This window comes from Muscardinus avellanarius (genome assembly GCF_963383645.1).
Source record: "Muscardinus avellanarius genome assembly, chromosome: 1".
NCBI classification, from domain to species: Eukaryota; Metazoa; Chordata; class Mammalia; order Rodentia; family Gliridae; genus Muscardinus; species Muscardinus avellanarius.
Genome location: NC_137786.1, coordinates 222,332,819 through 222,359,849, shown reverse-complemented (window position 1 = coordinate 222,359,849; position 27,031 = coordinate 222,332,819). Strand labels below are relative to the sequence as shown.

Genomic DNA, 27,031 nt, shown 5'->3' with positions numbered 1-27,031 from the left:
GAAAAAGGGTGTGACTGAAAGAGAGATTCCACCATTATGTTAGGATTGCATTTTTTCACACACATCCATATTGGTGCTCCGGAGAAAAAAGATCTAATTTCTCATCTATTGTGCCTTAAAGTAAAAAAAAAAAAAAAAAAAAAATTTTAAAAGCAAATACACAAGATAAGGGTTCTCATAAACATCCTACTACTATAAAAGTTAAACATATCTTTAACACAATTCTTGCTCAGAAAAGATATTATTTTCTATTTTTCCATAATCAGAATTTACTTCAAATGAACAAACCTAAAGCGCAGACATTTTCTCCAGGAAAAAGGAGGTGTTAGATGTGGATAGTAAACAGAGACTTTATCCTGTCAATTAAGCTTCTGGGAATTGGATCTCATACACAGAACAGTCTCTGTGGTATAAAAAATAAGTAAAAACAAAACGACAAAATTATTTTAGAAGTCTCAAAAGTAATCAGTCTCTGTGGAATGTCAGCAGAAAACCTGAGGTTCTATTATACAGTAGGGTGAATATAATCAAAATATATATTTTGCGGGTCTGGGGCATTCGACCTCCGAGCTATACCCTCTGCCCTATTTTTTATTCTTTATTTTGAAACAGAGTCTCACTGAGTTGCAGAGGGCCTCACTAAGTAGCTGAGGCTGTCCACGAACCGCGATCCTCTGGTCTCAGCCTCCCGAATGCTGGGATTACAAGCGTGCGCCATCACGCCCGACTTGTGATTATATTTGAATTGTATATTTTAATATATGTAGCTGTGCGTGGTGGCGCACGCTTGTAATCCCCGTGCTTGGGAGGCGGAGACAGGAGGATCAATCAGGTTCAAAGCCAGCCTCAGCTGGCTTAAGAGACCCTGTTTCCAAATAAAATATAAAATAGGTCTGGGAGTGTAGCCTGTAAGTAGAAGGGCTCCATTCCTAATACCACCAAAACAATAAATAAATAAGTAAATAAATTTATGTATATGTATAAAATAGCTGTAAGAAAGTATTTTCAGTGTTAGCACATGAAAAATGACAAAAGTTTGAGGTTCTAGATATACAAATTACCCTGAATTAGTCACTACATGATGTATACATGTTTCAAAATATCAGAATGTTATGCAGAAATATATATACCTATTTATCAATTATAAAGAAAAAATTTAGAAAAATTGTAATCTAAAAAAATAGTTGTTTAAAACCAAACATGCTTCCTTCCAGATTTCATGGTCAATTATGGAATCCTAAGTCCTGTTATGAAATATGGAAGCAATAGCTCATTTTTAAATAAACATTCATGTTTATCATGTACTTTCCCTTTCTCAGAATATCACAAAATCCCTTAGCTTCCAGGGAGACAGACTGTATAAAGCCACATCAGGATTCTTTCAAAAACCAAAAATACAGTGGATCTATGCTCATAAGCTCTAACAATGGCATACATTATTTAATGGCATTTATTATGTGTTTTGCTTTAGATTTTTGCATGAAAACTATGTAGTTCTTAATAAAATCAAGTTTACTTCAAATTCATATATCTTTATGATTGATGGATTGATCTGTGAATTATGTCCATCTATAAAAGTTAGTTGTTTAAAACCAGCTGAGGCTGTTCTTGAACCTCTGATCCTCCTGTGTCAACCATCTAAGTACTAGGATTACAAGCATGTGCCACCACATCTGGCTTAGAATATTCTTCTTATAAATTCATTATATAATTAACAAAGGGACTGAAAGCTTATGAAATCAGAAACTCAACTATGAAAAAATCACTGAAAAATGACTCAAGAGAATTTTTACATATAATTTGAGTTATACTTTTTTTTTTTTTTTTGGTGGTACTGGGGGTGGAACCCAGAGGCTTTCTACCTCCAGGCTACACTCCCAGACCTATTTTATATTTTATTTGGAAACAGGGTCTCACTAAGTTGCTGAGAGCCTCACTAAGTAGCTGAGGCTGGCTTCGAACCTGTGCAATCCTCCTGTCTCAGCCTCCCAAGTGCAGGGATTACAAGCGTGAGCCACCACGCCCAGCTTGAGTTATACTTTAATAGTGAATAGCATTGTTATAACAAAAGCAATTTTACTCCATCATTATTACATACATATATATTTGTGGTACAGTGGATTGAATCAAGAGGCATTGTACTTACAAGATACACCCTCAGGCCTATTTTATTTTTTTATTTTTTGGAAATAGGTTCTTACTCAGTTTCAGAGGCTTTCATTAAATTGCTGAGGCTAGTTGCAAATCTATGAATCTCCTATCTGAGCTTCACTAGTACTGGAATTACAAACATGTGCCATAGTGCCCAGTTCCAGCATTGTTTTATTGTGCCCAAATATGAGGGTAATGAAAGGCTTATAAGTTTATCAACAAAAATTCATCCAGAGATAGTTTTTCTATATTGAAATAAATGAGTATGAAATTCATCCCATGGATTACAAATTTAGGAGATATACACAGATGAAATTCTACTCAGCAATGAAGGAAAACAAAATTGTTTCTTCTGCAGAAAAATGGATGGACTTGGAGAACATTATTTTACATGGTATTAGTCGGTCAAAGAAAGTGAAGGATCATATGTTTTATTTCATATGTGGAAGCTAGGTAATAATCGGGGCACCAGAGAGGCTCTAGATAATGGAGGAGAAACTCCAGAAAAGCCAAGAAGATGATAGAGGGGAACTTTAGGGGGTGGAGATAGAGAAGCAATGAAGAAAACGCTTTCATTGACATGTTGCACATATGTGAGAATACCAATGTCAATCTCAAAATCTTCTTTGTGTAAGAAGGGGATTGGGGAGGGTATTTAGGAAAAGCTCACCAAGTACTGTGTGCCTATACACCACTATCATTCTGACCTTAATTATGGTTTGAGGCTAAAATGTAACAGTAAAAGTATAAAAAAATAAAATACTATATAAAATAAATTTCTTCTCATTCAACATCAGCACGGCTTACATAAATGCAGTTAATACAATGGTCAGTTCTCCACAACATGGTTCACTAGAATGGGGGAAGCAAAGATTAAAAAGTGTGCCGTGCACTAATAGGAGATGACTGAGCAAAAGGTCCCTGTGGGTGTGCAGTTTAGATTTTAATCTATTATATTACTCAGTGCACTCCTGAAATCTTCCTTTCTTAGTTTTAATTTTCTTTCTTTTTCTTTATTTTTTATTGGTGCATTCTAATTCTGGGTATCTACCCAAAAGAATGGAAAGTAAGCTACTTAAACAATGCATGAGTATGTTCATAGCTGCACAATTCATTATTGCCAAACTATGGAACCAGCCAAAATGTCCCCCAACAAATGAATAGATTACAAAAAATATGGGATAGGTACACAATGGATTTTTCCTGAGCCATAAAGAAACCTTTCTTCTTTAAGCAAATAAGCAGAAAGATGTGACAAATTTACATCTCTTCATATCTATAATATGCTATAGGACATTTTTGGAGTGGGCAGTATCACATACTTTGGACATCTATGCTTGTTGTCAAGGGAGGATTGGCAGATAAAAATTTAAAAACTCCAAATAAACTTGATCGCAGGTGATGAATAAAATATTTGTTATAAATGTGCCTCAATATTGCATGAAGACATAATCATAACAACAAACTATGCTATAGAATTCCTATACACTGTATTGAAGAAATGGCTTGAAGATAAGAGGAAATAGAAAGTGAGAGAAAGAACAGTTCAGAAATGCAGTTATCCCAAGTAATGGTTTCTTATAGAGGAGACTAATCATCTTCAAAGGGTTAGTCTATCCTTCTTATATATGCTATCAGCTTCTGTGATTCCGTACTTCTTTAAAATACTGTAAATAATTATTTTTTCACATGAGATGACATTTTATTCAAGACTCAAGCAACCCGAAACATTAAAACAACAGTAAAAAAAAGGAAAACAAAGTAAGTAATGATTAAAGAACAGCAAGAGAACATAAATACACAAACATATATTCATGCATCAGAAACACAGAATATCATTTGTTTGCACATGGTCAGTTCTATAACCTCCATTATAAAATTAGAGAAATTCTATTTGAGAGGAGTCATTGTTTCCATCATGGACAGTGAAGTAAAGTGAAACTCTTAGACATTCTTTTTTAATGCTTAAGACTTTTTACCTTACTTGTGAGTTATCCATTTCCATTTGATATAACAAATTTTTTTAAATGTCTGGTTGCAAGTTTTTAAATGTTAAATTTTTTTATTGTAAACTAAAGAAACACACAAATAAATGAAATAAAAATAACATACTCATGACTGCTGGTGGTCCGCAGGTGAACGGGGTCGCTGAGGAAGAGTCATCAGCCACGATGTGTTTAAGAAGAGTGGAGGGCTACAGCTTGCTCAGGCTAGTAGCAAAACTCCAAGTCTCATCATAGCTTTTACTCTTACACAGAACAATCAACAAAACATAAGCAGTGAAGCAGAAGCCAAGAAATAATCAGCTCATGCTGGAGATATGTTCTAACATTTTTGGTTACATTTCTAAGTAACTAAACTAAACAGAGCAAGAGAACTTTGCCTTTCACATGCCTCTCAAGCAGGTATTTTCTCCTATCTGTAATTGAGGAGGTTCTGCCTGTACTCAGAGGTATTTGCATCTCTTTCTGACCTGACTTGATCCATGTGCAGATTATGCCAAGCTTTGAGGCAGAACATCCTCATCCTGGGGTCATGCTGGGATGCTGCCACCACCTACACATGATTTGGAATTCTAACTCTTAGTAATGAGACTCCTCTAGGAATGTATTTTAGAGCTTACAACTTTTCTGAGAGCTTCTTTCACATCCTTATTCCTGAGGCTATAGATCAGGGGATTCAGCATGGGAATCACAACAGTGTAGAACACAGTGGCCACTTTGTCAGCATCCCCACCGTCCCCTGAAGTGGGCCGACAATAGATGGAAAGGATAGTTCCATGGAACACAATGATGGCTGTGAGGTGGGAGGCACAGGTGGAAAAGGCTTTGCGCCTTCCTTCCGCAGAGCGCATCCTCAGGATGGTGATGAGGATGAACAGGTAGGAGGTGAGGATGATCATGATGGTAAAGGTCTCGTTGAAAGTGGCCACGATGAACAGTAACACCTCATTAAGAGTGACATCAGAGCAAGCAAGGCTTAAGAGAGAGGGCAGGTCGCAGAAGAAGTGGTTGATCACTTTTGACGTGTACGATGGAATCTCCAGGACTAGACACAAGTGAATCAGAGCACACACTGATGCAAAAATGTAGCAAACAGAAACCAAGCCCACACATAGCTTCTGGGACATGGTGACCATGTACAGCAGTGGGTTACAGATGGCCACAAAGCGGTCATAGGCCATTACAGCCAGGAGGAGGATCTCAGTGATCACACATGTGCAGAAGAAATAGAATTGCACCATGCACCCCTGGAAGGAGATGGTTTTGTCCTTGCCTAAGATATTAGCTAACATCTTTGGCACTATGACTGAGGAGTAGCAGAAATCTACAAAGGACAAGTGGCTGAGGAAAAAGTACATGGGGTTGTGAAGCTGAGAGCTGAGCTGAATCAGTGCAACCATGCCCAGGTTGGCCAAAACCGTGACTCCATAGATGAGAAGGAACATCAGGAAGAGAAGGAACCTCAGTTCAGGGACATCTGACAATCCGAGGAGAATGAACTCTGTCACAGCGGTGCAGTTGTCCTCCATCATTGCAACTATAGTTCAGAAAAATAAATGTTAGTTTTGTGCTATTTTGGGGTATGGAACAAAGGATTAACCAAAGTGTTATGCTAACTTAGGGCAATATAACATTAATGTCATAAACAAAACTCATAAAGTTTAAGAAAAATAGATCAGATTTCAAAAATGTTAAATAATTTTTTATGATGTTAAGTAATTTTTCCAAATATTTAAAAATATATATATCTCAGCCGGGCGTGGTGGCGCACGCTTGTAATCTCCGCGCTTGGGAGGCAGAGACAGGAGGATCGCGCAGGTTCGAAGCCAGCCACGCGCACTGGCTTAGGAGACCCTGTTTCCAAATAAAAATGTAAAACTAGGTCTGGGAGTGTAGCCTGGAGGTAGAAGGGCTTCCAGTAACCCCAGTACCACCAAAAATAAAAGTATATATATATATATATATATATATATATAATCATTATATCCTACTGGTGAAAAGTCACTTAAGCATCAGCAGTAACTTTAAATCATTTCTAGTTTTAACTATCTTGCAGATTTCAGATAATCTTTTGAGTTAGCTGATTTGAAGGACTTTGATATAGATTCAGTGATATGCTGTAATGCTACATGAAAATTAATGTCTATTTACTTCAAATGCTGAAAAGTTATACCCAAGCAATATAAAAATAATAGTAATTTTTATAATATACAACATCTTGTTCTTTTTAAATCTTTCAGTTAAAATAAATTTGTAGCAGATAAGTTCTCAATTTGGTTTTGGAGAGTGTGAATATTTTCTTTGGAACTAGTACCTCATAAAGTCCCTCTAAAATTGAATTTGCTGAAAATGAAAAAGTGGGTTTAGCAAATATATCAAAAGCATAACAATTTTGTACAAATAACAAAGTTCTTTAATTTTTGTAACAGTAATTATAATGTTTGATAATTACTCAGAAAGATGGAACATTTGCCTATCATTTATTAAAGTCTCATTTTTAACAATAAAAACTAAATGCTTTTGCATCAGATTTTATTCCTAGTTATGTAAGAAATCTGATATCAAAAACATTATGAAAAATGATTTTTAATTATGAGCTATTATTTATATTAACAATATAAAACACCAAGCAATATGGAGGATTAGTTAAAGTAGAAATCATCATAACTATGGTAAATGATTATCACATACTTTGTAATTATGTTTTGACTAATTAACTTAAAAAAAATTAAAAAATGAAGATACCTGTATATTTAGGGTGCTAATTAACTTTAAAAAGCAGATACCTGTATATTGCAGATACCTGTATACATAGATATAAACAAAAAGGTACATGTAGAAGAAAATAAGTTAATGAATACTTTTCATGATTTTTCGAAAGTCTTATTGGGGAAAGTGGCTAATTGATATAGTCTATGTAAGTGGAAATTACCACCGAGGGTGTTCCCTCACTGAGAGGCCAATGGAAGTTGAGTAATTTTACTTTAGGACCTTTCTTAAAGTGTAGGAGCAGTGGCTTCATGAAAACACATTGTGATATAAACCCACTGAAGATGATCTGGACCAGAAACACAGCCTGGTGTTTTTTCCATATCTGGATCCTATTTGAAAGAAATAGAAAAAAAAATAGCTTCCTGAATTAATGGCTTCCCTACCACTTGACAAAGAAGGAAGAAAGAAAGGAAAGAAAAAAAGAAAAAAGGTAAAATATTTTCCATAATAGAGTAAAATATCCTTTTATCATTTTGTTATCAATATTTTATGTTGACAATTGAAAACAAATCTAAAATATTCTCCTTTGCTAAGAAGAGAAAGCTCACTTTCTCTAACTCCATGATCGTCCTCAAAATTGGTGGAAATATGGCAATTAGAAGTTCATCTTTCTTCATAAATTATAGATTTAATGATTGATGTTGGTGTGGCAAAAGTGGGAAAAAGAAAAAGGGAGGAAGAAAGAGAGAAAGAGGAGAGAGATTCTACCATTTCATTTGACTCGTTTTTTCTTTAACATCTATGCTCGATATTCTAGACAATATAGTTCTATTTTTATCTACAGCCTCTTTTTTAAATAAATTTTTATTGGTGCATTGTAGTCATACATCTCAATGGGATAAAAAAGTAACTTGTGGAAATATACATACATTTATCACCCAGTCATCCCCTACCCAATCCCTAACCCCTTCCTTCCCCCTCCCTCCTACCCGTGCTTGGCTTCCTGATTGACCTTGATATGTTTAAGACTTCATGTGCTTTCAAGAGTTTCCCTTATCCTCCCTCTTATCCCCTCAGATATGTCACCTCAAACAAATCCATAAAACAAGAGTTCTCATAACATTTTACATTTAAAAGTTAAACATATCTTTAAAATAATTCTTTTCAGAAAATATATTATTTTCTACTTTTAAATAACCAAAGTCTACTTCTAATCAACAAACCTGTGATAACACATTTTATCCCTGGTAAATAAGATGCTAGATGTGGAGAGTCAGGCAGACTTTATATTGTAAGTTAAGCCTCTGGGAAGTGGATCTCATATATAAAATAATTATTAATCTCTATGGTATAACAAAACTGGTATAAACAGACATAAAAATCTATGTTAGAAGACTCAAAAATAATTAATCTCTGAGGAATATCACCAGAAAATGTGGTGTTTCACTGTACAATAGGGTGAGCATAATTAATATAATTAGTAATGGAATGTACACTTTAAAGTAGTTGTAAGAAGCTGGGCATTTTGGCTCAAACTTGTAATCCCAGCATTTGGGAGGCTGAGACAGGAGGATCGCTGTTTGCAAACAGCCTCAGCTACTTAGTGAGGGCCTTTGCAACTGAGACCCTGTTTCAAAATAAAGAATAAAAAAATAGGGTTGGGGGTGTAGCTTGGAGGTAGAATGCCCCTGGATTCCATCCACAGTACCACAAAAAAGAAGTTGTAAAAAGAATTTTCAGTGTCATCACACAAAAATATAATTAGTGTTGAAGTGGTTGGATGTAAAAATTACAAATTATCCTGATTCAATCACTACACCAGGTATATACATGTATCAAAACATCAGTTGTCACATAAATATATACAACTATGTACCAATTAAAAATAAAAAATAAAAAATATGCTAGTCTTGAAAGTAATTATTTAAAATCAAATATGGTTCCTCCCAGATAGAAATTCAAATTCCTGATATGGAATATGTTAAGTCATAGCTCATATTTCCATTTTGAAGTAAGCATTCATATTTATGAAGAACATTTTCTATCTCATAATATTACAAAATACCTTAGGTGTCAGAATAACAGACTGTGTAAAATCACATCAGAATTCCTTCAAGTACCAGAAAGGCAACGAATCTATTTTGGTAAGCTGTAACAATAGCACACACTATTAATCAGACATTTATTATGTGTTGGAATTCATTCTAATCTTACTTTTGTTGATACACTAATTAGTGCACTGCAATAGTACACCACAGTGGGGACAACATGATGAAGTCATGCTTGCACTCAGCATTTGGTATATTTTCTTCTATGCCCCCCTTTCTCCCTGTACTTTACTGAATGTTATAGTCATACCTCATATATTGCTGTAGTATTCTTTGAACAGATTTTGTCCTTAGTAGTATCTATCTCTTACATAAATGTTGACTCATTTAATCTTTCTAATATGCAGTCAAAAGACAATTTTTTACACCTGTCTTACCAAGAAGATTATGGAGGCACAATTGATTTTGAACAAAGTCAAAATAAGTTGCAAGAAAAAGCAAAATATAATTTTGTGTGTGTGTGTGTGTGTGTGTGTGTGTGTGTTTTCCCCACCTAGGTGACTGTATGGGGAAAAGCAGGGACATAGAGCCAGAGTCATCCCTGCGCATTTCCAGCAGCATGCCCAGTACCAGCAGGGCTCCACGTGGGGCCACATCGTATTCTGTGCTATCTGTGCACACTGACTCAGTAGTGTCAATCCAGGTCTCAGGGTTGTGCTGTCTCTGGGTATCACTGAGGGCACACAGTGACTACCCAATGTGTATGTGTTCAAAGTCCTGTTAATAAAATTTTACGTTCTTGCTGGGCGTGGTGGCACACACTTGTAATACCAGCATTCAGGAGGCTGAGACAAGAGGACTGAGGTCCGTGGCCAGCCTCAGCTACTTAGTGAGGCCTTGTTTCAAAATAAAGAATAAAAATAGGGCATGAGGTGTAGCTCGGAGGTAGAAGGCCCTGGGTTCCATCCCCAGTACCACAAAAAAAAAAAGAAAATAGAATTTTTTTATGTTCTCTACTACCACACAGAATGTTCTAAAATTGATTTGCCAGAGACATCCTATGAGGCTGAAGAGACATTCTTGTTAGCCATTTAAACAACTTTAATCATATTTTACAAAAGAAGGAAGCTGACCAACCCATCTATGATGAATCATGCCCATGAGTAAAATCCTATGAGCTGACCATTTTGAATACTGTTGTCCTCAAGGCTGTGTAAAAATATTCTAATTCTTTAATGACCACATCTCAAACTATTAGCTTGTTGTTCTGCCTCTTTCTGTATCACAAATTTTCCTATCAGGTCATCTCTGTGTTATGAAAATATATATTCAAATATTTTACTTCTTTTTTGTTGTTTTCCTGGGGATTGACTCCAGGGTAATTCTACCTCTGAGACACACCCCACAGACCTATTTCATTTATATTTTGTAAAAGTGTCTCACTAAGTTGCAGAAGGCATCACTAAGTTACTGAAGCTGGCTATGAATTTGTGATCTTCCTATTTCAGCCACTCAAATACTGGGATTTCAAGTGTATGCCACCGTGGTCAGCTAAATATTTTCTTTTAAAAATTGTAACCAATTTCCAGTGTTTCTTGCCTTGACACAAAACCAGTGCAAACTTCAAAGTCCTCTCTTACCCATCATAGTACTGTTATACCCTTTACATTTACAAACTTTATAAATACTATTTTATTGTTATGTTTTTTCTTAAATCTAATTTATTTTACAGAAATTAAAACTAACAAAAATTTAAATTCCTATGATTGATCATTATTAGTTTTCTTTCTTTGTACAATTACAACTTCACAACCAAGGAAAGGGATATGATGATGATACTCAAATATTAAAATAATCATTGATGGAGGAATCATGTGGATTTTCACATAGTATGTGGGTATGATTAAAAGTATTGAGTGGCATTGCTATTAACAAAAACATATGTCTATGCCTTTGTACTATTATTTGACAAAGGTCCCCTAAGTTCCATGTGTTTGAGGCTTGGTCCTTGGTGTAATGCTACTGTGAAGTGCTGTGGCCCTTTAGGAGGTGGGGCCAAATACTATGTCCTAGGTCACTGAGGATGCTCCCAAAGGGTGATCTGAGTGCCCAGGCTCCTCTGGCTCCTCTCTGCTATCTCCTGACACATGAGGCTTAGCAGTTCACTTTGTAGCGTACTCTCCATCCTCCCCATTCAGTACCCCCTCCAAAAACCCAGAACAATGGGTCCATCTCATATTGGATTATAGCTTCCAAAATTACTAAATAAAGCAAATGTTTTCTCCTTAGAGATTGATTATGTGAGGTCAGTTGTTATCATGACAGAAAGCTGATGAATACAAAAACTCAATTACAGAAATAATCAATGACTAATGAATTTTAAGAGAATTGATCACATATAATTTGAGATATATTAAAATGGTGATTAGCATTGTTATTACAAAATAATTTTGGTCCAGCTTTGTTTTAATGTGCCAAAATTTCCTGTTAATGAAATGTATATTATCACATTCAAGAAAAATTTGCTTTATTGAAATAAAGGAGCATGAAATTCATTTCATTCAAATATCAGTAAGATTTAAATAAACCCAGTAAATTAAATGGTCAGTCCTTACAATTTGGTTCATTAGAATCTTGGGAACAAGGATTGAAAAATGGCAGACATGCAAAAAGAGGAGATGATTGAGCTAAAGGTCCACATGGGGAAACAATTTTTTATTTAAGTGCAATGATTACAATTACCAAACTATTTCCTTATATGCTGCTTAAACTAAGATTTTATTATATCTTATTATATTTAGGCATTGTAAATACCTGTAAACACATTGTTATATAAGAAAGTAGTGGATATATAAATATATTAACATAATTAAATATAAATATCTGTATATTAAATATAATATTAGAACTTTAACCAGCAACCATTGACCTACACATTAGATATCAAAGTCAATAAGTTTTAATGGTTTCCATAGTTAATATCTACTGAGCTGCAATATTTTACAAATGAGTAAATATGAACCTGAAGAGACTTATTGTCCAAAAACATTTTAATGTACCCATCTGTCTATGAAAGAGCTGAAGATCTACAAAGTATTCTGACTTTGTGTGTCAAGTCATATATACAAAATGGAATTTACAGAAATGTTCTTATTAGGGAATAAAAATGATTAAAAATAGACTTGACAAGGACACCTTCCTATTTTAAGCTTCTCTCTGTTTCCCTAAGTCAACTAGAACACCTATTCTGTCTCTTAATGGAGGAAAAAAGAGGATGAGAATATTAATTGTGGCTACACTTTGAAGACTTTTATATGAGAGAAGATGTATAAAGATTGGCTGAATTATTTTATCAGAAGTTTTCTAACTTATCTGATACAATCCCCTCATAAGAACATATGCCACTCAGTGTCATCCTGGAAACTTGGCTTATTTAAGAAAATGAGAAGAATAATGCAGTGACCAATGTACATTTTTTAATCTATACTCCATTTCAGAACATCTTCAGTAGGAAAGCATCACCCACTTTATGCATCTATGCCCAGTTTCTAGGTAGGATTGCAGGATAAAAATTAAAAACTCCAATTAACCAGAATATCAAATATACAATAATTTTTGTTGTAAGTATGTCTTAAATAATTTATGGATGCATATTCATACCACCAAAATATACTACAATGATCATATACACTGTATTAAAGTGGCTTTATGATAAAAGAAAATATTAAGTGAGAAAAGGACAATTCAAAAATTCTTCAAGTAGCTATCGCTTCTGCAATTCAATATTTTAAAATACTTGTAAATAATTGTTATTATTTTCTATATGATATGAAATATTCTTCAAGGTTAAAACAACACTAGACTTCAAAAAACAATAACAAAATGCAAAAACAAAGTAAATAATGAAATGAAACAACAAATAAAATAAATCCATAAATATATATGCTTACATATATGAACACAAAGAATTCCTCCGTGCCTACACTCTCAATTGTGTGGTCTTTATTAAAATGTCAAAGCAATTCTGTTTGAGAGGAACCATTGTTTTGATCATAGACAATGAAATAAAGTGTGACTCTAGTACATTCTTCTTTAATGTGTATGTCTTTAAACCTGAACAGTGCAGTTTTCTATACCCATTTTATTTTTTATTTTTTAAGGAAGTTTATTAAAAAGATAGACATACAGAAAATAGAAATACAGCCCCATGCCAAAATGGCATGAGGGGGTGACTCGAAATGAACACACCCGTCTATACCCATTTTAATATTATAAACTTTTTTAAACCATGGGCTGACAATTTTATTTTATTTATTTATTTATTTTTTATATAACAATTTTTTATTGAACATAAATAGTATACATTTACACTATATTTGGTGCCCTCCCCCCCGCCCACATTTCCCCCCACACACACACCAATGGTTGTCCAGGTTAACCATGTCTTATTCATAATTTTACACATGTTCAAGTGTAGACCCTTATTAATCGAGACCGGCCTTCCTCCTCTCCTATCTTACCATCCAAACTTAGCTAGTATTTCCCCTTCAATATCTGGAGTCCCTCTGGTATTCTTTGTGTTTCCTAGTTTGGGCATATTAGAGGAAACATATGTATCTTCTTCTTCTGTGCTTGGCTGATCTCACTTAACATAATGTTCTCCAGGGCTTTCCATCTTCTTTCAAATGATATAATTTTGTTCTTCTTTATGGCTGAATAGAATTCCATTGTGTGTATTTCCCATAGTTTTGCTATCCATTCATCTGTTGATGGTGATCTGGGTTGGTTCCATATTTTGGCTATTACAAATTGTGCTGCTATGAACATAGATGCAAAAATTCTAAACAAAATACTAGCTATACGCATTCAAAACTATATCAAGAAAATAATACATCATGACCAAGTCGGTTTCATCCCAGAAAAACAAGGCTGGTTCAACATACGCAAATCAATACATGTTATTCACCACATAAATAGAACCAAGAACAAAAACCACATCATCATAGCAATAGATGCTGAAAAAGCATTCGACAAAATCCAACACCCATTTATGTTAAAAACACTGCAAAAAATTGGGATAGAAGGAAAGTACTTCAACATCATTAAGGCAATATACTGCAAACCCAAAGCCAACATTATATTGAATGGGGAAAAACTGCAAGAATTTCCTCTACAGTCAGGAACAAGACAAGGATGCCCACTATCACCACTCCTTTTCAATATAGTCCTTGAGACTCTTGCTGCAGCAATCAGACAAGAGAAGGAAATCAAAGGAATTCACATAGGAAGAGAGGAATTAAAATTATACTTATTCGCAGATGACAATTTTAAAATAGGTTCAATTCTACCATTATAAACTGAAGAAACACACTGATAAGTACAATCAAAATGACTCACTCATAATTACTTAGCTCCCACCAATTCTCTCTAGTCCAAAACTGCAGCTCACCTATTAATCCCTCCATTTGCCCCTACTTTGGAATTCTAAGTCTCAGTAATGAGAATGTATTAGTAAAATACATTCTCTAGGAATGTATTTTAGAGCTTACAACTTTTCTGAGAGCTTCTTTCACATCCTTATTCCTGAGGCTATAGATCAGGGGATTCAGCATGGGAATCACAACAGTGTAGAACACAGTGGCCACTTTGTCAGCATCCCCACCGTCCCCTGAAGTGGGCCGACAATAGATGGAAAGGATAGTTCCATGGAACACGATGATGGCTGTGAGGTGGGAGGCACAGGTGGAAAAGGCTTTGCGCCTTCCCTCCGCAGAGCGCATCCTCAGGATGGTGATGAGGATGAACAGGTAGGAGGTGAGGATGATCATGATGGTAAAGGTCTCATTGAAGGTGGCCACGATGAACAGTAGCACCTCATTAAGAGTGACATCAGAGCAAGCAAGGCTTAAGAGAGGGGGCAGGTCGCAGAAGAAGTGGTTGATCACTTTTGACGTGTACGATGGAATCTCCAGGGCTAGACACAAGTGAATCAGAGCACACACTGATGCAAAAATGTAGCAAACAGAAACCAAGCCCACACATAGCTTCTGGGACATGGTGACCATGTACAGCAGTGGGTTACAGATGGCCACAAAGCGGTCATAGGCCATCACGGCTAAAAGGAAGACCTCAGTGACTACACAGGTGCAGAAGAAATAGAATTGCACCATGCACCCCAGGAAGGAGATGGTTTTGTCTTTGCTTAAGATATTAGCTAACATCTTTGGCACTATGACTGAGGAGTAGCAGAAATCTACAAAGGACAAGTGGCTGAGGAAAAAGTACATGGGATTTTGAAGCTGAGAGCTGAGCTGAATCAGTGCAATCATGCCCAGGTTGGCCAAAACCGTGACTCCATAGATGAGAAGGAACATCAGGAAGAGAAGGAACCTCAGTTCAGGGACATCTGACAATCCGAGGAGAGTGAACTCTGTCACAGCGGTGCAGTTGTTTTCACCCATGGTCCTAATTTTATGTTACCAGAGAAAAACACTAAAATGTATTTTTATTATATGATATATATAATTTTGACTTTCTGCTAAAATGATATCAAAAGTAGTAGAAAAGCTGATTCCATCTGCAATGAAGTAGAACATTGTTCTTACAGAAGTCAGTGAAAAAAGATATTTTATAAAAGAAATGCATAAAACCTGAAGTTTTCTTCAGAAACCACACAAAATCACATACTTACTAAAACTTATATAAATGCTTTAAATTTTCATAATTACACACATGACATTGGATGATGAGGAATGAGGTCAAAGTAATATTTCATCAGGTTTTTTTTTTTGCTCTCTAAAATTCCAATCAGCTTTATTTGGCCAACTCTTCAATCAACACTTCAAACATTAAGGATTTAGAAAATTATTTCTAAAATATAGAATAATAGTGTTCTGACTTTTCCTCTTAAGTGATGATGTTGGCTTATTTAATATTACCAACCCCAGAGTGTTTATATTTCATTGACTCTGTTTTAGATGAGACAGTGGTTCTTGTTCTTAACAATTTTACTATGTAAATTAACATAGTGTTTATATAATTACAGTCTTTAACAGCAACCTTTTTTTAGGAAATTGATATTGTTGAGAAAAACCATCCTATTCCTATGAATCTTCAACCTTAAATACATCTCTTTGGCAACAAGTTCATATATTTGAATCTCCTGGAAGTTTTATTACTGAAGTACTCAGTAAATAATTAAGACAAAATAATCAGAGTCTTTTAATATTACTTTTGATACTAAAATTGAGAAATGAAGGGGAAACCAAGGAAAGTATTTAAAATTATAGTTAGCTACGAGATAAAATACATATCTTTTAAGATGATAATTCTGAATAATTTTGATGACATGAGAAATGATCATAAAAATAACACTCCTGAGAAAAATAAATTTGATTTCCACATACCAGAAAATATTATTTATATCCAGTCACACGAAAAGAGAATATTGAAACCAACCTGTAGGATAGTATGTTGCTTCCCATGTCTCTAAAGTTGTGATGATGGAAAATGCTATATGTATTATGTCAGTGGTTGTATCTCTGGGGCCCATGTTCCCCAAGCTTCTCAAAGCAATAAACTGATCTCTAGGGAATATTAAATCACTCTCCTTTTATAATTAAACAATCATTATCACTATGGGATAAAAACTGGGGAAAAGTAAACAACATGGTATATAAAATTGTAAGTTAACACAGTTCAGAGTTCATGAATTTTTAGAACATTGCATCCTACATCTGAGCATTGCTTCTGTGAGTGAGAACTCAAACTGCCACCATGAAATATATGAATCAATCTTTCAGACTCTGTCAGCCTTATACGCAGCAATGCATCCTGTATTTTATAGAGTCACGTCATAGTCCAAACAGCATAAAGAATTGGGAATTATAAACCTTCTTTAGTGGAATAATGGTAATCGCTCACTTTTACTTAACACTTTCTATGGTCCAGGTTCTATAAATCCAACTATTAACACATTTCATCTTTATAAAATTAAATGAGATCAGTACTTTTAGGCTTTCTTACCCAATGAGATGACAGGCACAGAGAGCTGTAATTTGCCCAAAGCCATTCACAGAATCCCTAATACAAAGAGTCAACATATGTCCTTCAGGTTTGCACCATTGTTAGAGTAAATAGGAAAAGCAGAGCTTTAAAATGTCCTGGGAGGGCAGAGACTGCCATACTAGAGGCCATTGAATGGTGAAGACTTCAGGTCCCTCCAGGGTCTACTCTCTTCCTGACTACCGAATTTTGGCCTGAACTCATGGTGTTCACATCACAGTGTATGTTTCCCTACACATAACAAATATTTTAAGAATTTTATGGTTGTAGTTATGTTACCACTTTACAAATAACAAAAAACTATGTATTGTTTTCTAAAATTGGTTTGTCTGAGATTTTTTTATACCTTTCAGTCTCCTCTTACATCCAGTATTTTAAGCTTGTTTTCTGTGTGTGTGTGGTATTGGAAATGGAAACCACGGGTTTTCTACCTCCAATCTACACTCTCAGACCTATTTTATATTTGATTTTAAAACAGGGTCTCACTAAGTTGCTGAGAGCCTCACTAAGTACCTGAAGCTGGCTGGCTTCAAACTTGTGGGATCCTCCTGGCTCAGCCTCCCAAGTAATGGGATTACAAGGGTGAGCCACCATGCCCAGCTTTTTAAGTATTTTTATTAGTGAATTATCATGCTGTCTCTACTTCTCTGTGCATGTTTATTAAGATTGATAGCCCTTACCCAATTCCTGCTCCATTTCTTCCCCACTCCCTCCTTTTCGTGTTTTGCTTAGTGATTAACTTTGATATGTTTGTTAGTGTACATCATGTACATTAGGGAGTTTCCTTCTTCCCCCCTCCTATCCCCTCAGTTAGGTCGCCTTATTTGCTCATCTATAGATTCTCCTTACTTATCCAGAGATCCTCCTATGACCCATTTTCACTCTAGCTTCTGCATATTAGGGAAAGTATCCAATTTCTTACTTTTTGTGACTGACTAATCTCATTTAGCATAATGTTCTCTAGTTCCATCCATGACTCTGTAAATGACATAATTGTTTTTCTTTATGTTTGAGTAAAATTCCATTGTGTGCATATTCCATAGTTTTGTAATCCATTCACGTGTTGACAGACTTTTTGACTGGTTCCATAGTCTGGCAATTATGAATTGTGCAACTATCAACATAGATATGCAAGCATTAGTTTGGTAGTTTGGTTTCTTTTCCTTTGGGTAGATACCCAGGAGTGTTCTTGCTGCATCGTATGGTAAGTTAGTTCTCATTCTTCTGAGGATCCTCCATACTCTTTTCCAGGATAGGCTGCACTAATTTGCAATCCCACCAACAATGTTTTAGAGTTCCCACTTCTCCACATCCTCGCCAGCATCTGTTGTTGTTTGTGTTTTGAATGATTGCCATTCTAGTTGGAGTTAGGTGAAATCTCAGGGTAGTTTGGATTTGCATCTCTCTGATTGCTAATGATGTTGAGCATTTATTCACGCACTTTTTGATGATTTAAATTTCTTCTTTTGTGAAATGTCTATTTAGTTTCCTTAACCATTGTGTGTGTGTGTGTGTGTGTGAGTGTGTGTGTGTGTGTGTGTACTGGGGATGGAACTCAGAGTCATTCTACCTCAGAGCTATGCCACCAAACCTACTTTTGATTCTTTTTTTTAAATAGGGTCTCATTGAGTTACAGAGGTTCTCACTAAGTAACAGTGTGTCTGTGAGCTGTGATCCTCCTGTCTCAGTCTACTGTATGTGGGTTATTTGTTTTATAATGCTGAATTTAATATCTAGCACCTTAACTTTTATCATTCTTTTATAGTGAGTACATTCAAGATACTTGGATTTTCTTTTCAGTTCCACAAAATATTAGATTATGTGGTCTTTCTCTGTCTGCATATTTTTCCTCACATAATATCCTCCAAGTCTATCTATATTTTACAAAAAATTTGATGATATATTTAAACTACATGATATAAACACATTTTAAAATTTCTAAACTTTTTCATTTCACTGTTTTGGTCATGGCCCCGGTATGTGGAAGAAAATAATATCTTTAGTTGTCTTAAGAGTTTTGCTTATGTGTTTGATATCAACTGGAAAGTCAGATTATTAAAGTGAATTCACACTCAACTCTAGTGGTTTGCTGCATTAGAGCTCATGTAATGGGAATACTGGGTTGGTTTATTATAAGACATGCTCCTCTGTGATTGTTCACATGGTAGTATTTCAAGATTCAAAGAGAGCGTGCAAATAACAAAAGTGAATACAGATAATTAAGACTTGTCAATTTCACTTCAAAAACTACATTCTAAGCTGGGCGTGGTGGTGCACGCTTGTAATCCCAGCATTCGGGAGGCAGAGACCTGACTGGGGACATGGATGAAGCCTGAAGAATGAAAGATTCCAAAGGAGTTCAAAGGACTAGGGCTGGGGAAAGGTCAGACTCCCCCAAGACTCCAGGCAGAACTCCAGTTGCTCTGGAATTCACACCTCAAGGACCCCCAGTGAAAGAGGGAGCTGATCTTAATCCTTTACTGGGCCACTCTGTCCTCCCCTGTGTTTAGTTTGTTATTTCTTTGATGATTGTATCTTAGTGTTTTATGGCACCTTCCCTACTCTCTAGCATTCCTCATGGTATTGCGATGTTTGCTTTTTCCCATGAAAATGTGTCTCATAACTTAGTTGAAAAAAGGGTTTTATTTTAGAGAATAAAATTGTCAGTTGCACAAGGGGCAATTGTCTGGGTCCTTCATTTCAGGCCTCTCCCTCCCAAGTCCCAGAGAGGAATCTCCACAGAGACCAGAGGATAGCAGAGGACTGCTTCAGCTACTCAGTGAGGCCCTCTGCAACTCAGTGAGACGCGGTTTCAAAATAAAGAATAAAAAACAGGGCAGAGGGTATAGCTCAGAGGTCCAATGCCCCTGGGTTCCATCCCCAGACCCACACACACACACAAAAAAAAAAAACTGTATTCTATAACCAAAAGAAGTTACAGTAGCCACCTATATTCCACCATTTGATTAGAAGAGCTGTAAAGACACACATAAACAGAAATGAGTAGAAAATGCTGAGAACATTGGCATGCTGGGTAGCAAAGCCTTTCAAATGACAAATTTTCAAAGTTAATGACTTTCAGGAAAATTAGAAAGCAATCAGTTTGTTCAGTGCATTATTTTAAAAAGGTGGATGAGCCGCTTGTAATCCCCGCGCTTGAGAGGCAGAGACAGGAGGATCGCGCAGGTTCGAAGTCAGCCGTGCGCGCTGGCTTAGGAGACCCTGTTTCCAAATAAAAATGTAAAAATAGGTCTGGGAGTGTAGCCCGGAGGTAGAAGGGCTTCCAGGAACCCCATTACGAGCAAAAAAAAAAAAAAGGTGGATGAAAGTCCACATGAGAAATTATCATCAAATTTAAATGGAATTTAAAATGTTGAATGATGTAACTATTAAAACAATTTCTGATAGCACTTATACTCCCATTGCATTTATCATATTAAGAATTCTCAATATACTCATTTATCAAGAAGTTTATATAAAATCATAAAAATATTTTGTCTTCTAGCTGTGATAGTCTTTATAGATAAATTAATTAACTGAAATTTAGAATCATACTCCATAATTTTCATAAAAAATTTACAATAACATGCACTTTTAGCTAATTGCATTTTATGAGAAATGTGCAGTGTAATTGTACTAGTAATGAAATTATTATTAATATAATACAAATTTTATATACTCAAATAAATACAATTGGTATTTCAAAAGCATTATGATAAAAAGAAATTAAAATGTATGTTATTAGTAAATTAAAATATTCAATCTGGGAGTAAAATTAAAATGTGTTCAGGAGAAAGAAAGCTAAAAATTTAATTACTTAAAATGTTCTCATTTATGGATCTCAAATTGAGTGTTATGTAATGGAAATTTTACTCTCTGCCATTTAAATCTATGATAAAATTGTATCAGATAAATACTTGAGTAAATTTGTTTATATTATTAGTCACGGGGCACATAATCAAATAATATGATAAGTATTTATATACGCCTTAATAGACTAGAATTTGCCCAAAGGAATCAGAAGTGTGACAAATTGGCAGTGAAGGAATATTCTCACTCTAAAGTGGAATGAGATTGGAGTCTTGACTATTTAAATTCTGTCAATAATTGTTTTTTTAATTTTTCAGATGACTAATTTATTTGGGACTTGGTTTCCTAAGATAAAAGCTGAATGAATTGTGTCATTTATACTGCAATTTGAGGATATACTATATCCAAGCAAATTAGAAGTAAACAAAAATTTTACATTAAGAAAGATTACCAGTTGCTATCTTAATTTAAGATAAAATATTTTTTAATTTCAAAGAAAATTACAAATTTTGTAAGTGCCATATCTGTTGTGGAAGATAAAGTTGTCAATTGCCAGGTAATCAGAAGTCAATATAACAGATACTTTCATAATCAGAGATCCAATGCCTAAAATAATCTTACATGTTTATCTTTATGCATAAAATAATTATGTAATTGATTTCTATTTAATTTTTTTATTTATGCATTGTAGTCATACATCTTAATGGGTACAAGATGGTAGAGGCATATGTGCACATCACTTTTTTATCCCTTCACCAATTCCCTTCCTACTAATTGATTTCTAATTTAATAATGTATATGAAACAATCATTTAAATTCAATTTATATGGCTAAATAATATCTTATTGAGTTCATATAAATTGTATACCAGGTTACATATTTTTCTCACTTAAGAAAATAAAGAAAAATTGATTTATTCCACAGTATCAATAATTGTTTGCAATGTTATCTAGGCATATTGATTAATGAGTAGAGAAGTAATATGCAAGTTATTTAAGCAAAGATGAGTTATTAAAATAAGATCTATGGTGTTCTTAATATTTAAAGTAAATAGGACTTAATGATTGGTTTTCCTTTTATTTTGAATGTCTATGTTGATATTAATTATATTTCAACATTTTAGACTACTCTGTATACTTTCTAAGGTGAATGAGAATTCTCCTGGCAAGAATTCAGGTACTGTGCCTATGCTCAGAACAAAACTGTTCATAATATTTGTGATATCATCATAGACAGAATAACAGAATGAACTGCATGGTGGGCAAGAAGATATCAACAGTGCTATTGCAAATGAGATTTTCTCTTTGAGATTCAAACTACCAGGTTTAAACCTCTGGTGCAGTCTATCAAATTGCACTGAAACATAAAGCACATTGAGGATATACACCATATTTTATTGAAAATTCAGCTTTAGCAACCTATACATACTATGTAACACATTACACACACACATATACACATACATGCAAGTTCTATAATATTAGCTCAATAAAATATTTTTTGGATCTTAACCTCAGTATTACATTTGTGCCTACCGGATTTTATTTATACTCTCATTGCTGTACTATCAAAACTAGATTTTACATGCTTGAAGGCAAGTTCTGTGCCTTAACTACTATTTATATTTTAAGCTAAATTCCTTTGTTTATTAACAGGCTAGTCTATCATAGGTACTTTATAAGAGAAGATGGAATTAATATTAGTTGATTTATGAAAGTTATCCCAACTGATATTCATGTTGTCTTTTAGTTTTCACAATCTTATAAACTATCACATTAACTCCATTTAAGAATAACTCCCTTTAAAATTAACTCTCCTTAAGATCTTAAAAAGATACGACTGGTTTCTGACAGAGTAAATGACACCTAACTTGAGTTTCTTGAAAGCAAAAAACATTATTTTTCTTGACTACTCTTTATATCAAGTAAATGACACTCAACTTTAGTTTCTTTAGGAAGCAAAACCCATTATTTTTCTTGCCTATGAACTTTAAAATTGTTTAAAATTAATGACCATGAACACATTTTAAACATTAGGGATGGGCACCATGATAGTAGGATGCTCAAGGAGAAGATATTTTAATGTCCAATATTTTGGTGACTGTGTCCTTCACATCCTTATTTCTCAGACTGTAGATCAGAGGATTCAACATGGGGATCACCACTGTGTAGAACACACAGGCCACCTTGACCGTGTGCCTGGAGTTTTTGGAGTTGGGCACACAGTAGAGGAACAGGATGGTGCCATGGAAGATGGAGATGGCAGTCAGGTGGGAGGCACAGGTGGAGAAGGCCTTGCGACGCCCACTGGCTGAATGCATCTTCAGGATGGTGACCACGATGAACACATAAGACATGAGAATGAAAAGGAGTGTGCCAACTGCATTAAAAGTGGCAAAAATGAACAACAGTAACTGATTGTTGGACGTATCAGAGCAAGAGAGGGCAAGTAGCGTGGAGAACTCACAAAAGAAGTGATCGAGTGTATTGAAGCTAGGAAAAGATAATTGCAAAGCGGAGCATGTCAGTATCAAGGAACATGTTAGACCCCAGCCATAAGGTCCCATCACCAGTGTGAAACAAAGTTTCTGGGACATGGCAGCTGCGTAGAGCAGAGGGTTACAGATGGCCACAAAGCGGTCATAGGCCATCACTGCTAATAAAAAGGCTTCAGTTACCACAAAGGTACAAAAGAAAAAGTATTGTCCTATACATCCTGAAAATGAAATGGTTCTATCTTTTGCAACTAGGTTCACCAGCATTTTTGGAGCAATGATGGAAGAATAGCAGAAATCCACAAAGGAGAGGTGGCTGAGGAAAAAGTACATGGGGGTGTGAAGTTTGGGATTGATTTTGATGATGACAATCATCCCAATATTTCCTACCACGGTGACACTGTAGATGGCCAGAAAGATCAAGAAGAGTGGGACTTGCAGTTCTGGGAACTCTGAGAAGCCCAAGAGGATGAACATGGCCTCACTGGTATTTCTTTCTGGGAGCGCCATGATTTTTTTGGTCACAATACTAACTTTAGTCATGTAAGTGAAAACAATAGAGTGAGGGAACAGGAAGGTTGCTTCACTCCTTTGTAGACTCTGTAAAATAAAAAAAAAACAATCTCTAAACCTCAGACTCTGGGTTATTATTATAAAAGGTAGACTATACATTTAAAAATTTTGTTTTGCTTTTATTGGTGCATTACAGCCTCACATGATAATGTCAATCATGTTGAAAATGACATAAATGCACACGGCACTTGGTGGGTTTCTTCTCTGCCTCCCCATTCTCCCCTTCCCAATACAGAGTATCAAGATTTACATTGGTAATATTTATGTGTGTATATGTAGTCAAGGGATGTATTTCCATTATCGAAACTCAATCTTACTTCTACTCCCTTAGACCTCCTCTCTGGCTCCACTGGTGTTTCTGCTTAATTATCTACAGTATAAGCTTAAATTAAAAAAACAAGCATTTAAAATTGTCTTAAAGATATAATTATTAAATTGAATTGTAAGTTCTCAGAACTAATTTTGAACATTCAGATATTTGGGAAATTAAATCAAAATATTTTACGCAAATCTTTGTATGAAAATACTAGCTTTCAGTGAACATTGTAAATTAATAAAAAAAAACCATACAGCAATATAATTACCTTACTCCTGTAGTAAGATTTAAAATTACATTTTTAAATAATACTAGAAATTGATCCCTGAAGCATACCACATCTGGACTATTCTACCAGCCCTATTTTGTTTTTAATTTTGTAACAGTCTCTCTAGGATTATGAGAGTCTCGGTACTTGCTGAGGCTATCCTCAAATCTGCAATCCTCCTGTTCCAGCCTCCCAAGCACTAGGATTACAGGCATGGGCCACCACACCTGACTAAAATCAGAAATTTTAAACAAATTAGTTTTATATCTTAAGTTCACACAGTGATATTTTCCATCTGCAACCATAGTACTTCTCCTTGTCTTTATTGCTAATTCCATATATCAATTAATCTGTCTGTCACAATAAATCAGATACCAAAGCGTATCAAAATTAATTTTTTTAAGTTATTCTTTTTGGGCCGGGCATGGTAGTGCACGCTTGTATTCCCAGCATTTGGGAGGCTGAGACAGGAGGATTGTGGTTCGTGGAGAGTGCCAGCTACTTCGTAAGGTCCTCTGCAACTCAATGAGACCTTGTTTCAAAATAAAAAATAAAAAATAATAGGGCAGGGGTGGTGTAGCTCAGAAGTAGAATGCCCCTGGGTTCTATCCCCAGTACCGCAAAAAAAAAAAAAAAGAAGAGATATTCTTTTCAACTCAAAAAATTTAGTTATCAATATTTTCATGTTGCCCCCAAAATGAAAAAGTTACAACAAATTATAAAGGCATTTTTGATAACTTTGTTATTCTATAGTTGAAAAAACAGAAGCCAGAAAAGGCTTGACTTTCTCAGTAACATGCAGATAAAAACAAATCTTAAACTGCTTCTTGAATTCTGGCTCTCAGACTCCTAGCCATGTAATCATGATTTTCAATGAGACTCTAATCCATGACCTAGGTCTAGACAATATATTTTCTTTATTAAAATTATACTCTCAATATGTGAAAAAACTTAAGAATACAAGCCTATGAAAAACAAGTCAGTGTCAATGCACAACAATGTACATGGAGGAGAGAGAGAGAGAGAGAGAGAGAGAGAGAGAGAGAGAGAGAGAGAGAGAGAGAGGAGAAATGTGGCATCAAAAGGATATACAATAAAATGGGATTAATGGAAATGGTTTCGGCCAGGAATAATTAACTATAGTAAAAATTTCCACAGAACCTTCTCATTCCTAAGACAATATATTGATTTTTGTGTTTGGTGGTCTCTCCACCTGTCCCTCTCCACCTCCCTTTTCTCATTCTCTGTCTCTATCAATATTTTCTCCTTTCAAGACACACAGGGTATTCCTTCAGTCCATACCTTGCATGTGAAAGAGAAGAATGAAAAATCTTGGTACTTGATATAGTGAAGACATTTCCAAACATTTTAAAAGTAATACAGAAGAATCATTATATTTCTCTAATTGATCCCCAAACTTCTTAGATCCCACCAGATCAGATCCCACCATATCAGGAATCTCTTTCTCTATCTCTTGTGATTAGGTCATTTCTGGTCATAAAACTCAATAGTTTTCAAATAGTGTGTCAATGAAGTTGTCAAATATATGTATATGACATTCAATTCCCTATGTGTTTTCTATTCACAAATTTTAGTGTTAAGTGCAACCTCAAAGACAAATCATCACAAAGCCAGATATTCCAATTATGAATTGTAAAGTAATATACATATGTATATAATTTATTTATGGCATACAAAATGTATTTTAAACTAATGCCATAAAAAGGTAATGAGTACTATGATTCAGATTTACCATTAAATTTCTAGTAAGAGCTTACATATCTTTCTGTTTGGAAAATATATTTTAACTCCTCCCTATAGTCTTTTTCTTTCTATTTTTTTTAAATCTCAGGGGTTACATTTGTTTCTTATTTTGTAATCTTACTTAAATTCAGTACATTTTAACTTATTTTTCAGAAGAGTCTATTCTATCCAAATTAATTTTACTTAATTATTATTCTACATTGCTTATGCCTCCAAAATTGAAACAATACAAATACCCCAGATTTTCAATGTTTTTCTTCTTTTTTTCTCCCCTACCTGCTTTTCATGGAAATGTTGTTGAAGAGCTTTGCTGACAATAGCCTCTAATACAGAGTAGTTTTCTTGTCTCTTGCACATTCACACACACACACACAAATATATGTATATATATATATATATATATATATATATATATATAACCATGAAGTTCTGAAGAATCAATTTACTCCTTCTTAACTTGTTTTCTTGTTTTCATGGTTGAAATTAATGTCAGTTCTCTTGTGAATCTTAAGACAAACCTGATGATGACAAAGTTAGGATTAGTCCTGGTTGGGAGGAAGACGTGCCCTTAGCCCTATAGTTAGGACCCTAGAGATATGAACCCCAGAGACTATGCGTGGCTCTGTCTCTTGAGATCACAAGATAAACAATTAAAAGTAATTACTTATCTGATCCAATTCTTTTTAAAATTATATGTATATTTTAATTGACACATAGAAATTATACTTTACGAGATACTTTGTGTGACATCTTAATACATTTATATAATGTATACAATCAGATTAGGATAATTGGCATATCTCTGAAGCATCCAAATGTAAAGTAAAA

The 27,031-nt window shown here is 34.8% G+C and overlaps 3 protein-coding genes across 3 annotated transcripts; all 3 read right to left on the bottom strand.

Moving 5' to 3' along the window:
* Window positions 1–4,750: 4,750 nt before the first annotated feature.
* On the bottom strand, window positions 4,751–5,686 carry LOC308265516 (olfactory receptor 5L1-like; the record flags this gene model as incomplete). The annotated part of the gene is made up of 1 exon (XM_080699314.1): window positions 4,751–5,686. One exon carries the CDS (start codon window positions 5,684–5,686, stop codon window positions 4,751–4,753), a length of 936 nt encoding a protein of 311 aa, XP_080555440.1.
* An 8,753-nt stretch (window positions 5,687–14,439) lies between these two features.
* LOC308265572 (olfactory receptor 5L1-like) lies at window positions 14,440–15,375 on the bottom strand (the record flags this gene model as incomplete). Its single annotated transcript, XM_080699355.1, has 1 exon — window positions 14,440–15,375. The coding sequence occupies one exon, from the start codon at window positions 15,373–15,375 to the stop codon at window positions 14,440–14,442; it is 936 nt and encodes a 311-aa protein (XP_080555481.1).
* A 7,475-nt stretch (window positions 15,376–22,850) lies between these two features.
* On the bottom strand, window positions 22,851–23,792 carry LOC308259816 (olfactory receptor 5D18-like; the record flags this gene model as incomplete). The annotated part of the gene is made up of 1 exon (XM_080691098.1): window positions 22,851–23,792. One exon carries the CDS (start codon window positions 23,790–23,792, stop codon window positions 22,851–22,853), a length of 942 nt encoding a protein of 313 aa, XP_080547224.1.
* Window positions 23,793–27,031: the final 3,239 nt, after the last annotated feature.